Genomic DNA, 17,453 nt, shown 5'->3' on the forward strand with positions numbered 1-17,453 from the left:
GAAACAGGCATGGGATTCTGTATTTACAGGTCTTCAGTGATTTTCAGAGTAAATTTACTAAATTTATAATTCATTTTCATATTATTGCACTTCAGCACTCAGAGCAAGATTCACTAAAGGACTTAGGCATCTGACACTTTAGGTGCCTAAATCCCAGAATCAGGCCCCAGTGGGATTCAGAAAACACAAAATTCAGAAAACTGCTACTCAGCTGCACCTAAACTCTCTCTGTGCCTAAATTTTTGCAATAAAAGTTCCCTAAGCATCTACGATTCTGAACTTGGCTCTGACACTTCCTAGGTGAGAGCCCTAGCCACTGGGCTATGGGATATTCTGATGTGGCGTTTCCAGAGTGTCTCCTATTGAATCTGTTCCACTGTTGATAAATAATTTTAAGAAGTCACTGGAGCAGAGAAAGTGGGTCTTCCATGTCCCAGTGCTCTAACCAACAGGCTACAAATTCATTCTCGTGCTTGCTGTCTTGCTCTCTCTGGACCCATGATGAACCTGTTTCACTGTGGAAAATGAAAGAAACACTGGGCCAGAGAGAGAGAGCCCAAATTTCTTTATGACTGTAGTCTTCAAGAGAGTAAGGATATGTCTACGCTTCAAGCTGGTGTGGGGGATGATTCCCAGCTCAAAGAGACATAGCCATACTTGCTCTGATTGAGCTAGTGCTCTAAAAATAGAGCATAGCTGCAACAGCAGTGCAAGTGGCAGGAGGAGTTAGCTGCCTCAAGTACATACCTATGGTCCAGATTGGCACATACTCAAGGTGTCCAGCCCCACTCACCCTACTGCAGCTTTACTTTATCATGATAGCTCAATGAGAACCAGCGCAGTGAGTATGTTTCCTCAAGTTGGTAATCACACCCCTAGATCGAAGTGTAGACATACCATCATCTCATTGAATGTCAATGAAACTAATGGCTTGTCTACACAGAGCAGCAGTGCACACTATGGGGGTGTAATTTCTAAAGCTCACTCACGTGCACTGAAGCTTCCTAATGGGTTTTAATGAATACATACTAGGGAACCTTTAGCACACAACAGCAGGGTCTACACAGACAAATTAATGTGTAACACTTTGGTCCACTTCAGACATTACACCCTTGTAAGGTTCATTACTCCACCATGTAGACAAGCCCTTAGGCTCTTAAATCACTTGTTATTTTTGAAAATGTTACCAGGATGCCTTATTTCCTTCTCTTGCATCATCACTGGTAAGATTCTGGAGGCCACTTTATGCCCTCAGTTGCTCCTGTGTATTCCCACAGAAGACTAGTAAGATTACCCAGGTGTAACAGAGGAAAGACATCATTTGAAGACAAAAGGGCAATTTCTACATTCTGTAGTACCAGTAATTAAATCCAGAGTAACTTCATTGAAGTCAATGAAGTTATTCCAGATTACACTAGTGTAACTCAGAGCAGATTTTAAAGACAAACGCATGAGTAATTGAGACCAGAATCTGTACACAATGAGGCTGTATAGATTAAATTGATGACAGAATTTGGTCTGCAGAATATTTAATACGGGTAATAATTTCTGAGAGGAAGAATAACCCAGCTAGATTCTTGTAGCCTAACCTTAATTTGTATGAATGTCAGTTAGGGGGGAAATAAAACAAACACCGTTGTTCTACTAGTAAACTGAGAAAATCTGGTAAAATGGGGGCTTCAGTGTCAGATTTTGCCAGAGGCACCAAAAACCTCTATGCGGCCCTGAGGAATAGGTATTTTGGGGGCAACAGCAAGAGTGCCCTATGCACCTGTGATCCTCATTGGTGGAATATCTCCTAGGTGACCTTTACAAGCCAGTGCATGACAGAGAAGCTCTCAGGTCTCATTAACTTGTGCTCGAAGGCAATCTGGCCCCTGACATCCCCAGATCCAAGGAAAACAGTTTTGCCTGTACCTGAGAAAGTATTTTTTGCCTTATTCTCCTCCTCATTTGTATTTAGGCTTGCTCTGGCATAATTGAGGAGATAGTGCTCCATTAGTAGAGCTGGGTGACGTTTTTCAAATTTTACATTAGGGAAAACCTTAATTAATATTGCATTCTATTTTCACAACATTTCTTCCTAATTTTTAAATCAACCAAAAAGCTTACTAGAATGTCTGAGATATGGGGAAAATTTTGTTTCTTGTTTTTTTCCCCTCAATCAGTTCTACATGTTTGGAATTATTTCTTTCAATGGAGAAAATATTTTTTAATTTTACATTTTTGTCTCTGTTTCTGGAAACAGCAAGTGTTGAAAATATAGCAGCGGGTATGTTTCTATGGGGACTTTCAACTCAAAGGTACAGGTGCAAAATCTACATGTGCAAGAAAGCTACTGAAATGCAGTTTCAGGTACCGTGTGAAAGAAGGAAACAGAACATTGGCCCAAAGCACACTGCACAGCAGTGTAAGGTGGATGGGGAATTTTGGCCACAGACTGCAGTGGAAAACCTTCTCTTATGAAAACTGTGGTAACATTTTTTATATTCCCACTATATAGATGGACCATGATTTTTGGCATGTTACCTGAAAGGATGAACTGGACTCATCTAATACCATTTCAATCACACAATAACAACTCAATGAACTTGAAATTTGGGAGAAAAACACACACCCCAAAACCCAACCAACCAACCAACCAACCAAAAAATAACCTGAATGATTTTGGTGATGGTTTTCTATATCCAGCACCTCAAAAAGATTTATTATGTTATTAATTTCTATTGTGGCCATTCCTCCCTCAGAAATTATTCAGCCAAATCATCCTCTAAGTGCCAAAAACTCTAAGCTGGGGTCAGGAACCTAAGTTTGAACTTGCTTACTTTTTACAGGTTGTTCTGATAGATGTGTCTGGGGCTTGTATCATCAGGAAAAAAAAGAATAGGTCTTGGCCAAAGACAGACAGGGAAATCAATCAGGTGATCCTGAAAATATTGGGGCTTTTGTAAAGAAGACCAGTGTCTCAACACTGCTCCATTGGGTTCCCTTTTCCTTGCACATCATGCTGACAAGGACTCACACCAGCCACTGCTAAATCATTCTTATCCAAAATGGATGGGTAAGAAACATAATATACTGCCAACAGGATCAGCGTTATCTTGCACTACTATATCCAAGTAGGTCTGAAGAGGGATAATGCTATGAAAACTGGCCATCTCCTGGACCCAGCACTCCCAGCAAAAGCCCCTTTCCAACTATGAATGCTGATGCTGCAGACGTGGACAGAGAAAATTGTTTGGGATCACTATATAGGAGCTAGATGGTATCATCATGATCATCCTCAAGGAAAGTATATTGCTCTTGCTCCTTTGGTAGCCCCCACCCCATTAGCTTCCTTCTGTCAGTGGCATTTGAGATTATTGGAGCCTTAGGAAATAAAGATAGAAAAGAATAATTAATTTATTTCTACTAAGACACTATGAGAGCTTTATTTATCCTTCTTAAGCAGAAATGTCTTAATACTCCACGATAAAGTGAGCATTACATATTTAATTCACACCTGAAAAGGAAACAAAGCAAGCTTTCTCTAGTCCATGATTTCAGATGAAGCAGTCAATGCTACTTGCAAATTTTATTTATCTGAAGAAGAGTTCAGTTACTTCATGACATTATTTTTATCAAATAACCCTAAGTGATATTCCTGTTAAAAATGATCTACACTGTAAACAGCCATTTTAAGAGCTGAAACTGTATTACGGGAAACAAGCAAACAGACTTTTTACGCCTTTTTCAACTACATTAACACTGATCTGTTAGTGGCCATTGTTTATACATATATTTATTGGTGACTAGAGAGTGTGCTTCCTGTTTATGAGTAAACAACTGTACACCAAGCTAAATAAACCCAGGCAGTAAATGTTGTGAGGTTACAGTTATCACCTCATAAACAGGAAGCACCAGCAAGTTGTTGGTACATTGCAATGTCTCACTTAGAAATTAACATTTTCTTTTGCTATTAGCTGGGAAAAGTGGGAAGTTTATTTATTTATTATTATTATTATTATTACTACTACTACTACTACTACTACTACTACTATTAGTAGTAGTAGGTTATTGCCAGCAATGAGTTGGTGCTTTATAGATAGGTATGACAATAAAGCCTCAGCACTGGAAAGCTTACAGTCAAATATCTGATGAAGTTGTGTTTGTTGTGAGCAAAATTATTTACTTCATTGATTTTTAGTCAGTAATTTTGCCTGCTACAAAGATATCTGGGTGTATATCAATTCTCAAATGGTCAGTGATTTTTGACAGACAGTGCACTTTTAAAAAAACAACTCTCTAGCTGTGAGTTAGTCAGTGCCCATTATTCCTATGACTCTGGTTCAGTAAAGATTTAGATTGAGAAGAAAAAAATAATGGTGATATTCAAACTGAATGTAGATGAAATATTTAACAATGTTGACATTTAAATTGTTATCTGTATGCTTCAGGATAACAAGTTATTTAAATGATGGGGCAGTTCCTATGTTTCAGAACTATTGTTTCTATCTGACTCTTCTGTAGGTTCAAGCAAGGCAGCACTGGATCTGTTTACACACTCTTTTTGTTTGTACATTTTCCATGAGAGCTAAAATTACAGAGAAGCTAATAGTGAACACCGAGAAGTGCCATTTTTGAATGCCACCAAAGGCCAACTCAGGTCAACTACTACTGTTTGTATTTAAAAAAATTCACCATATTGCACATATTAAAATAATGGTGAAAACTATTTAAGTCAGGAACATTATTAAACATTTTTCATTCTTGCACTACTTATGCAGAAGAAATCTGAAGAGTGTTTTTTAAAGACACGTGGCATTTCACTGCCCACTATTAATTTGGATAACAGCAAATGTAGAAAAGAGTAGCTATCATTAACTCACTGCAGTAGATACACTAAATAAAATGTGACCATGCTTAATGTTTCATATTTAACATGACACAAATACCATATGATCCACACAAATACCACACAAATTATCTTGTAACAAGATGTGTTATGATACAACAACAGTGATTTTTTCTATAACCCTCATTAATCTCCATGGCTATTGCTTTTTATAACATATGAAGACACAGTTAACATCTTTTGTGTATTTTAGCTTGCTCATATACAATAAACCTACTAAGATAGTGATAGCTTTGTGCTGGGGAAAAATATATTTGAGGACTTTAATGATAATTCATTATCTAGTTCTGATTTTATATTAAACTATTGTTCCATACCCAGCTTGAGGATCTAAAGATAGATCTCTAGGAAACTTCACCCTTTTTTTCACAAGAACAGTGGGGTATAAGCCATTGAGTTTTGATACTTCGATAATCCTTTTTTCTGCATCAGACCAATAGAGATTCTTTCCAATCCAGTCAACAGCTAGTGCATTGGGAACAGCTGTGTTATGTACTACCTAGAAGAGTTAAGATGCACAAAGTTAATACAAACTTTTGTACTGGTGACCCCTTTCGCACAACAAGCCTCTGAGTGCGACCCCCACTTATAAATTAAAAACACTTCTTAATATATTTATTGCCATTATAAATGCAGGCGGCAACGCGGGGTTTGCGGCGATGGCTGACAGCTTGCAACCCCCTATATAATAACCTTATGACCCCTGAGGGGCCTGACCCCCAGTTTGAGAACCCTGAGTTAATCAATTAAAAAAAAATTAACAACCAAACTGGTTTGTGTACGTTTCAAAATGTTTAAGAGAAGAATACAGGATCCACTGTGAAGCTCTGTGGAAAAAAGTTATACAATAATAAAAAAGTTTGATATTTTTTAAGAAGTAGATTTATTTATCAAAGATGATGGAATGTACATTCTGTCACAGAGGGAGAATGGGGAATCCCAAACAGCAACTGCAGACTGAACCTGGAATGCCACTGGATTGGATTTAGTTTTTGGGGATACTTTTTGTTTTGTTTTGTTGACATCTTCCTCGTCAAACAAAAAATATTCCTTTTAGAATAAACTTGTTTTTTAAAATTTCCTATCATTATGGAACACTGAAAAGACAAGGATTTTCCACTCTCCGGATAGCTGTTCCTTGGCAATGCTCCATTCCCCCCTCTCTCAAGAGTACAGTGGGACATATCCCTCTTCATTGTGACAGTGATGCCAATACTTCAAGGCAGGCATGCATAGAAGTACACACTTTTTGCAAAGAGGTGGAAATGTCCTAATGGTAAGTAAGTTGTCTTGCAATATCATGCAGATCCCAAATAACGTAATTGGCTGAAATTAGGAACTAGAAGCTTTTTAGCAAGTTAGAACTGCTGGATTATATGCAAACTATCAGGAAGGAATTTTGAGGGCAGAAGTAATTGAGTATCCCAGTAAAATAGTTTATGGTCTATGGACTAGAGATGGGTTGACCTCGAAAGATATGATTCTTTGGATGCTTCTGTGGGACTTAATCAAATATATCTAAAACATATTTGGACTACAAATCTCTTCATCACAGGATTTTTTAAAAAGTTTTTCTTGCACTACTTGCTTTGGTTGGCTGGACATACTGTGCTCCAGGTCTTCAGACCCACAGTTGTCTGAAGCTGACAAACAACCAACTCAGGATTCTCCTGGCAGTACAAAGCTGGTGTTGCTGTCTCTACACTGCCCCTTCACAATTCTTAGAGTTGGGGACATTAGAACTGTGAAAGGGGAACAGGGCATAGCTAGTGTGCTCCTGTTTGGAGTAATGGTACTTTGGGGCCCTTGTATCCAGGACAACACAGAGTACCCATGTGTGTCCTTTTAAGTTGTGCCAGTGGCTAAAATGGCCTCAAGCCAGCCCAAGGATTGTGGAGTGCCACAGCCTAGATCTGAACCCTATAGATGAAACTCAACTCAGTTTAAATGGCCTGCACAACAACCTATGTACCATTGAATCTCTTCATGTAGGGCTTAAGTTGTGCAGAGAATATGCTTCTATTCTTCTGTGCCCTGAATAGCCCCTCTCCTAATATATCGTATTTTCTCTAATCTTCAAAATTCTACTCATTTAAGTCTATAACACTAAAACATAATCGAAACAACGTAATAGAGAACCATTCTATTTCTCCATCCCTGGAAATAGCCGAGCCTTTTTAAACACTGTGTAGTGTGATCATTCAAATATTTTAGCTTATCTTCAAGCCTTTGTTCTGGTCACTGAAGTAGCACTTGTAAATGCTTTTGCACCAGAATCTAAAATCAACAGGCAAATCTGATGCACATAGTAGACTACTTTTTTTAATTGTATATAACATTTGTGGCAATTAAAGACTTCTCCAACTTTAACTGTAGATGTAGGCTGCAAGATAATCTACTTCAACCATTACTATGGATATGTTCAATAAATATTAGGAGACACAAAGTGGGTGAGGTAATATCTTTTCTTAGACCAAATGTTAGCGGTGAAAGAGACAAGACTGAGGACTCCACAGAGCACTTGTCTCTTTCACCAACAGAGGTTGGTCCGATAAAAAATATTATCCACATTGTCTCTCTCATATACTGGGCCCAACATAGCTACAACAACACTACAAATAAAAAAGATTAAGTTCTTTATTACTTGACAAGATCACTTTAAAATTGTCCTGTTTTGGACAGCAGATTTTATTCATATGGACAAAGGGACGGAACATTTTTATTTCCTAATGCCTGAACATTCCCAACTTTATAGTTCACAACCTTCCAAACCTTTACACAGGGGCACACAATAATTTTATAGAAACTGGATGATTCTAGAAACTCTCTTTCAGTTTACAGTGATTTAGTCACCCTAGCTGAAAACAGCAACCCAAATAACTGGATTCTTTTTTTCTATTGGCCTTTGCTCTCAAAGGATTTTGAAATTGCTCCTTCAGAGTTATTTCAGACACAGAGATATATGTATGTGATATTTTTATAAAAAAATTAAAAAATGTAAATTTTACATCAATATCTTTGATTTTAGAGGGTTTTTTTATTTCAAGAAAACAATTTTCATTTGAATGTCACGTAATATATAAAAGTTTAAATCCTTTTACCTTTAAAGCTGCTTCTTTGAAAAGTTACTCACCTGTATAGTAAATGGAGTTCTTCACTGTAGCCTGATTTAGGGTGTAATGATAATATTAATTTGGATAATATGGGAATTTATTAATTTTATTTGATTTGATTTTAATAATATTATTAATAATTATCATCAATATTAATTAGTATGGGTTTTAGGGTTGCCAATCTGTTTGAGCAGAAGATAAACGTTCTTGTCCTGAATCAGGCTCCACAGAATTTATAAAGGACCCTCGAGGGTATGACAGGAAGCTCACACTGAGACAGATATAGCCTTAAAGACTTTTTGTTAAAATTAATAATAGTAAGTAAATGGTAAAATACCCAGAGTTACAAAGTTACAATTGCATTACTGCTATTCAAAAGATACATATGATAATATAGTATTATATGCAACAAAACTTTTGTTAATATACTCACACCCTTCCTTGATAACCTGGTGGTAAGAGACACAGGAACAGCCTTGCGGTTCAGGTTTCTCAATTCTTGAGTGAGGGATGCAGTGCTAGAAAATGCTAAGAGCTATCAAAGCTGACTAGGGTTTACTTGACTAACTTAAACTTAAATCAAAACCTAATAAACAAACTAAGAATAAAACTTAGGGAAACCAAGTTTAGCCTAGTTCCTTTGAAACTTAAAGTTTAAGAAGAACAAGTATAGCCTACTAATAGTAGCAGTCATCGTAGATAGATAGAATAGATAGAGTGGAGGAAGTAAGTGAGAACAGAGTAAAGTGAGAATGGAGATGGAGGAAAGTGAGAACTGGAGCCCTCTATTGAGGTGGGTCACCTCTTTTTATAGGGCAAATGCCGGAAATCCTTCCTTTTATGCCCAAATTTCATTCCTCACCCAGAGAAATGTTAGGGTACACTTACCCCATAGCCTAATACGTATGTGCGTATTGATGACAGGTATGTACGCACATCTGTCTCTTGTGGTGTTCTTGTTAAGTCTGTGGGTACAACATTGAAAACCCCCCTATGCCATTTTCCATTGTCTATTGGTCTAAATAAAAGGTCATGGACATAGGCATGAGTACTCATCTATTTAGGTAACGAGATATAGATCAACTTTGCTTTCTAAGTAAAAGGTCTTAATATAGATATGCTAACTTTGCCTTAGCTTAACATACAGAATATTGTCAGTAGGTCTCTTGCATTACAGCCAAACTTACTTTAATATAAATGTATAAACCTATTATAATAAATCAAATATTAAACTGTAAGAAAAGATTATATATATATATATATATATATGCAAGCTAGCAGGTTAGTCCTATAGGCTACATCACATTGACTATATATATATATTCCACTTATGGTGTACATTTGCCCTGAGTGCTCTTGTACTCTTTATCAAGGGAATAGAGAACAGAGAGGCCTAACTGCCTCCTCTTCTGCAGTTCCTTCTCTTCCACAGAATCCAGATGTCAGAGAATCACAGAAATGTAGGGCTGGAAGGGACCTCGAGAGATCATCTAGTCTAGTTCACAGCCTTGGATCAAGTAAACCTAAATGATCTCTGACAGGTGTTTGTCTGACCTGTTCTTAAAAATCTCCAATGACAGGGATTCCACAACATGTGTTGGAAGCCTATCCCAGTGCTTAAACATCCTTATAATTAGAAAGTTATTCCAAATATCTAACTTAAATCCCCTTGTTACAGATAAAGTTGAAAACTACTTGTCCTCCCTTCAGTAGACATGGAGAACAATTGACCATCATTCTATTTATAACAGCCCATAGTGTATTTAAAGGCAGTTGTCAAGTCCCCCCTCAGTCTTCTTTTCTCAACACTATGCATGCACAGTTGTTTTTTTTAACTTTTCCTCGCAGGTATTCTAAATCTTTTATCATTCTTGTGCTCTCCTCTGGACTCTCTTCAATTTGTCCACATCTTTTCTGAACTGTGGCACTCAGAATTAGATACAATCGTCCAACTGAAGCCTAACCAGTGCTGAGTAAAGCACACAATTAATTCCCGTCTTACACATGACACTCCTGTTCATACACTGCAGAATATTAGCCTTTACTGCAGCGATTTTACATGGTTGAATTATATTCTATTTATGAATCACTTTAACTCCCAGATCCTTTTTAGCACTACTACCACCTGTAGCTAGGGTAACCAGCCAGTAAGTGTGAAAAATCAGGATGGGAGTGGAGGGTAATAGGAGCCTATATAAGAAAAAGACTCAAAAATTGGGACTGTCCCTATAAAATTGGGACACCTGGTCACCCAGCTTTGTATTTAATTTTTCCTTTCCAAGTGTAGCACTTTACACTTGCCTTTGTTGAATTTCATCTTGTTGATTTCAGACCAATTCTCTAATTTGTCAAGGTAATTTTAAATTTTAATCTGTCCTCCAAAGTGTTTGCACTTCTTCCCAGCATCATGTCACCTGTAAACTGTATAGGCATACTCTCTACTTCATTATCCAAGTTGTTAATGAAAATATTGAATAGTACTGGACTGAGGACAGAACCCTTTGGGACCTCACTATATACTTCCTCAACAGTGAACCACTGATAACTACTCTTTGAGCATGATCTTTAAATCAGTTATGCAACCACCAAATCGTAATTTCATCTAGATCACATTTCCCTAGTTTGCTTGTGAGAATATCATGTGAGACTTTGTCAAAAGCCTTACTAAACTCAAGGTATATCACATCTACAGCTTACTCCCATCCACTAGGCCAGTAACCCTGTCAAAAATGTAGGATTCCCCACCCGAGTGGAAGGCAGACAGGTCATGGAATATTTATATAAATATTCCATGACCTGTCTGCCTTCCACTCGAACATACACACACACACACACACACACAAACAAGATACAGGTAAGTAATTTTTCTTCCAGTGTTTGTTGATAGATCGATCAATTGATCTAGATTCATTCCACTCTTGGTAACTCAGAAGCAATGATCTAAGGAAGTGAATGCTAAGAGTCTACCTAAAGAGAGACTATATACAGCTCTGCCAAAAAGCGTATCTGATATCAATGCTTCTATGATGGAATACTGCTTCATTAAAGTATGAACTCCCCCAAGTGGCAACCTTACAGATGTTTATAACTGGAATAGTTCACAGGGGTGCTGCACATTCTGTCCAAGCCCTAGTAGAATGAACCATAATCTGATCTGGGGGTTCTAGACTAGCTATATAATAATGGGCTTTAATACAACCCAAAATCTATTTAGATAGTTTTAAGGTTGAAACTGGACGACCCTTCATTCTCTCAGCAATTGCTATAAACAATCCTGGGAACGTTCAGAAAGTTTTAGTTCTTTGCAAATAAAAGGCAAATAAAATAGGTACATGTATTATTTAATTCAAGTGGAAGTCCATGACCACCTTTGGATGGAATGGATCTGAGAGATATTTTATTTGAATGGAAAACTGAATACGGTAGGTCAGCCATGAGCGCTTGACGTTCTCCAGTTCTTCTGGCTGACATGACTGTGATTAAAAAGCATCAAGTAATGCAGCAAGGAACAGGTTGCTATAGGTTCAAAAGAAGAACAGACAGAAGTACAATGAGGTCCCATTGGGTAGGTGGCTCCTTAATGTGTACAGACACTAGTAAGTCCCCTCAAAAAATCAGTTATATGAGGATGTTAAAAAATAGAACATCTTCTGACAGCTAGATGATGTATGTGCACAGTTAGCAGCTAAGTGAACCCTAACAGAATGAATAGACAACCCTGCATTCTTCAGAGAAAAATAAATAATCTAAAATAATAGGGATTTGGGTATCACAGGAATTGAAATGGCTTTGTTCATGTCAACATATACACTTTTTCCACTGTGTCACATAAGTTTGTCAGACAGTAGATGAATACATTTTGAACGGTTGTGGAACACAATGGCTCTAGGAACAACATCCATCCAGTAGCTGGGTGAGGTTGAGAGATTGAAGTATTCTGCCCTTGTCTTGCATTAATAAAGCTGATAGAAGAAGTAAGGCCCTTGAGGGCTGAACTGACAGCAGAATCAATTCCAGGTACCAAAAATGTCTTTGGTGGGTACGAGAAATTAAGATGACCGAGGCCACATCCTGCCTGATCTTTCTTAGCACTCTGGAGATTAAGGGAATTAGAGGGTACATATAGAGGAGACTTATTGACCAGGAAGTTACAAATGTATCTGAAAGAGATCCTAGATCTCCCCGAGTAGAAGTTTCGACATGCTGATTTTGTCCGTTACAAAGAGGTCTGTTGATGGGTAACCCAATTCCTTAAAGATATTCTGTATGACAGAGTCCTTTACTTCCATTCACAATAGACAAAAGAAGCAAATTTATCTTTTCAGCTAAGATGTTTTCTTAGTGAATCATAGTGAGGGATAGCTGATGATGGATACACCAATTCCATATTTGAATTACCACCTGACACAACAGGAATGATATTGCCTTTCACTGTCTATTTATATAGAACATGACAGCTGTGTTGTCTGTCATGATTTTAACTGATTGACTCTGCATATGAAGAAGGACTGCAACACAGGCTCTGTGAACATGACTGATTCTATTTCTAATACCTAGCAGTCTGATGTAATTGAAGCCCATATTTAATTTCTGAAGTAACAGATGCCAGGGTCTGGATCCTGAAAAATGGTATTGCTACTTTTGACCTACCCACCAAAATGGTTGTTTCAAAGCCAATGTAGTCTGATGTGTAAAGGATGCTGAGGCAGAAGTCTCTTCTTTCGAAAATGATGCCTCTTTCTTGGAGGCTCTGCAACTCTTTGAACCCAGCGTATATCTCTGTCTTGAACAAGTATGAAGCTTACTCTGTTTTCTTTAGGGCCAGGTATGAATACTTTAAGAGATCACAATGTAGCCTATGATTCCTTCAGATGTGAAAGACATCATCAGTTTTCAGGCTAAAAAGGTCCAGGCTCTCAAAAGCTAGTTCATCAGCCACTGACTGAACTTCATGTGGAAACCCAGATGTTTAAAGCCAGAATGTCCTTCACATGACTACCAATGTGGCCATAAATCTAAAAGTGGAGTCAATCACTTCAAGAGACTCTTGGCTAGATGTTCTCATGATTAGTCCTCTCTTTGAAATTAAAGTTAACAAATCCTCTCTCTTCTTTGGAGGTAGTTTGTCCACAAAAAAAGAAAACTTGTCATAGTTCATAAACTCGTAACAGGCTAGTAAGGTCCAATAGTTTGAAATCCTAAAATGGAGACTCATTGAAGAATAAGTTTTGCAGTCAGATAAATCTAGACACTTTTTTTGTATTCTTTTGAAGTCATTTTGTGTTGCTCTTTTAATTTCTCAATAGCTGCAACAACTACTAAGCAGCCCAGTATCAGGTGTGTATAGATAAATTCGGCTCCTGCAGATGGGACATGATATTTCTTGTTCAATGTCTTTGATGTGGGGACTGGAGCAGTCTGTGTCTTCCATAAATTCCTGGCAGGTTCATGGCAGTTCCATTCCTGACAGTTCCATGAGAACCGGGAAAGTTTACTGTCCCTTGCATAGTTGAATGAAACATTGATAAGTTTATGTGAGGATTTTTGAACCTCTTCAAGGAGAATATCTAAAGACTCTTCCACATTTCTTGATCAAATCTTGAAAATATTTAAAATAGCCCACATGAGATGGGGTCGAGGAAACCACTGCCACATTTGGGCATGAGAATGAAATGGTTGTTGATGTTCCTCAAACTGCAGACGTGGTGCACCCCCTTCAGAAGCTTCCCCAGAATGGATATCCTTTTACGGAGTCAACAACAGAGATGTAGCTTGAGAGGCTGTAGCTGAAGATTTTCCTCCAAGGTTGATACAGAGGTGGACTTTCTGGTTTGTATGTACTGCATATGTTCCAAAAGGGACATGCTTGGATATTACAAGGTAACAGCCCAAAGGCCACGGGTAGGTACCAAGGAATATAAGGTATCTGTAATAGCTGGACCAGGAAGAATCCCTAGACTCTCTTGGTCATCAACAAAGATCACATGAAGGTGTCGTAGGAGAATATATTGGAGACCCTTATCTGCTTCTCTGTGATTCAGGCTATGTCTACACTACACACCACTGGTGGTGGCACGTAGGATATTTCTAACTAAATTCTGCAGTGAAAAGCAGGCTGGGGGAGACAGCTGGGAAAAGCTTCAGCAGCTCCCCATTGCTGAAGCCTTTCACTGAGGTGAGGAAAGACTCTGACAAGGGGCAGGCAGTAGGGAAAGGCTGAGCCTTTCCCAGCTACCTCCCCCTGCCAGAGCCTCTCCCTGCAGAGGAGAAAGGCTCCCAACAGATGGGAGTTGGCAGAGCCTTTCCCTCTGCAGGAGTCTTTCACTATGACAGGGGAGACTCCAGCAGTGGGGAGCTGGCAGAGTCTTTCCTTGCTGCCTCCCTACTGCTGGAGTCTTTCCCTGTAGCAGGGGAAGGCTCCAGCTGCGGAGAAGCAGCAGGACACAAGACTGCTAACAACAACTGTGTTGACAGGAGGCATGGCTTAGGCAGTTAGAGAGCATGTAGGTACATATCTACCTACATCCTTCAGGTGTGTCTTTACTCACCTAAGTCATCCCTTACTGGCTACACTGCTATTTATACTCACACTAAGGGGACTACGTGGATATGTATTCTACATGCCGCCGAAAGAAGTGTGCAGGGTAGACATATCTTCAGCTGAAGACAATAAAGAGTAGTCCACTTGCAAAGGGTTGGGAGAAGGGCTGACAAAGCTGGAGTACTAAGCTGCACAGAAAGTCTATGGGCAGTCAAAACTTGGGAGACCCCCAGTATTAAAGATATTTTAGCACCTGGTACTGATGATCTTATGTTCAGAGCTGTGAATAACACAGGTTTTCAGGCTCCTCAAAAACAAATCTCCTGTTTCCACATATTTAACTGGTACCAAACAGAATGGCAACACAAGCATCACAGCTAGAGTGGAGAATAAAGGTGTGGAGCATGCCACTGTTGATACCACTGATTTACTCAGTACTGAAAGAAGTGGCAAAACTGTTGCAACATTGATGCTACTGCAGCCACTGTAGCAAGCACTGAAACAGTCTGTACCAATTTAGTGTTGGGATGTGGTACCACAGCTTCACTACAGAGATCCTTCAGACTTTCTACAGTAGTCATACTTGGCCATGGAATCTCCTTAGAATGGAAGCACTGTGAGGAGTTAGATCTTTTCTTAGTGGAGTTTTTTTAAAGAAATCAACTACTCACTTTCCCTGAGGACCAGTGCTCTGTTTCTCAGAGACCTTATTCGTCCTACCAGAGACAGAGGTTGTAGTTTTGGATAATGGAACCCTGGAGCTGAAAACAAACTGACCAGCGCACTTCAGAGAACTTCTGGTCAGAAACACTGGGTCTCATGCCCAACTCCTGGAGCAGTAAAGAAGAAACATCTGCAAGTGCACTACTCTGGCTTCTAAAGTCTTTTTTGAGGACTTGCAGATGGTACTTCTGCTATTCTATTATATTATGTGTAACTTTTTACACTGTACTTTCCACTGTAGTATCTAAACACCTTCCAGAAGTACTTTAAGCAACATGATTACACATCTGTCACATGTTTGTTCTGTATTCCTCACCTTGGGGGAAAAGCACTTGCACAGGAGTGTCTTGTTCTGGTAGGGTTTTGGTTTGTTTGTTTGTTTTTTTGCTGGGAACATGAGACTGCCTCAAACAGAAAAGGATTTAAGCAATGCTTAAATCCCAGAAAATTGGGGTTACACACTCTAAAGTTCTGGTACCTGGAAAAAAACATCTATTAGAGTAAAAAACTTAAATTTTCCAAAGGTATGCCAACAGGCAACTAATCCTACAGCTAACTAACTCACTCTAGATTTAAAAACAACTAATATATACAAGAAGCAAAGAAAGCTAGGTAAAGTAAGTGAAAAAAGACATGGACACTAGGTAGCTCCGTTCTGCAGCCCAGGGTGATGAGACTGGAAGAGATCACTGCAGCAGAGAAACCTGAGAATCCAAATGCCTCAATGATTTTGTGATGGGGCATATGCCCCACACAAGCCCATAAAGGGTTAATAGAACCCCAGGGAGGCTGTGAAACAGGCAGCCAATTGGAGAGGACCCTAGAGAGGATGTGCAGGAGATAGCCAATTGGAGAGGGCTACAAGGAGCGGCCAATCAGGGCCGGGCTGGCCCATATAAGAAGGTCTGCAAAGGGAGAACTGGCTGCCTTGCAGGTGGAAGGCAGCTAGCACCTTGGACAGAGCAGTCCTAGGCAGGATCAGGGGAGTGAGAGCAAGCTCCCAGCTGATTGCTGGCATGCTGAGGCCCTGAGACAAGGGCAGAGAAGGTGCTGGGGCTGCAGGGACGTGGCCCAGGGAAGTAGACTGCGGGGTTAGAAGGGACACAGCACGTGGCTGCTATCTACAGAGTCCCTGGGCCGGGACCCGGAGTAGTGGGTGGGTCTGGGTTCCCCTTTTTCCCTCCATCATCACGGAGGAAGTGGCTGGATAGGGGACTATGGTTAACCCGGAATGGGGGAAAACAGAGTGTGACACAACCGGAGGGCCATGTCCTGAAGAGGACGCTATGTCCTTTGGGACAACTTGCTTCCTGGAGCAGATGTGCTGGTGGTGAGATGTCACCAGATGAGGGCGCACTGGTGAACTAAGCTAATTCCCAGGACAGCCAGCAGGAGGTGCCACAGTGGTAAGTCAAACTCTGTCACAGCTTCATTGTTTCCCAGGACAGGTCAGACTCAGAGAGACTGTGAGTATAAAAGAACTATTCACTACTGCCCCCAAATTTAAAAAAATACATGGTTTAAATGAACAAAGGTGAGTAATAACTGAATCACTGAACTTGCTCTACTGCCAGAGGCAGAACTTTTGCTCTGCAGAAGCGAAGACATGGTCTTGCTCTGGATTTTCTATAGCAATTACATTAAATTAATGCCAGCATCTATGCAGACTAGGCACAGCCCATAAATCACAAAATATGGAAGAAGTTACACTCCAGAAAGCTAGATCAGTGTACATGGTTTCTTGACTTACATCTGTTTACTGATCAATTTATCATAGAATCTCAGGGATGGAAGGGACCCCAGGAGGTCATCTAGTCCAACTCCCTACTCAAAGCAGGATCAATCCCCAGACAGATTTTTGCCCCAGATCCCTAAATGGCCCTATCAAGGATTAAACTCATAACCCTGGGTTTATGAGGCCAATGCTCAAACCACTAAGCTATCCTTCTCTCAGCATAAAATTACATCCAGTATAAATGTTACACTGAACAACCATTTAAGTCACAGAATTTGGCTCCGGGACACAATTATTTTGATTAGTTCTGGATGAATTATTGCATTTCCAGTCTAGAAATTTTCATTACGTTGCAGAGGTCTCAGTTCTCAGATTTAATCAGGTCCATATTAGCTGAGAAACAGAAATGGATTTTGGACTTCTATTATGAAAAAGAAACATTAACCA

At 39.4% G+C, this 17,453-nt stretch overlaps 1 protein-coding gene across 1 annotated transcript in view; it reads right to left on the reverse strand.

The window, feature by feature from the left end:
- The window catches only part of LRP1B (LDL receptor related protein 1B), a 1,288,869-nt gene that overhangs the window by 188,556 nt on the left and 1,082,860 nt on the right, over positions 1 to 17,453 (reverse strand). The window contains exon 61 of the mRNA XM_045032831.1: positions 5,212 to 5,393. Within this exon, the coding sequence (XP_044888766.1) occupies positions 5,212 to 5,393 (182 nt within the window). The remainder of the gene's footprint in view (positions 1 to 5,211; positions 5,394 to 17,453) is intronic.

The sequence above is a fragment of the Mauremys mutica genome, chromosome 10 (assembly GCF_020497125.1).
Source record: "Mauremys mutica isolate MM-2020 ecotype Southern chromosome 10, ASM2049712v1, whole genome shotgun sequence".
In the NCBI taxonomy this organism is placed as follows: Eukaryota; Metazoa; Chordata; order Testudines; family Geoemydidae; genus Mauremys; species Mauremys mutica.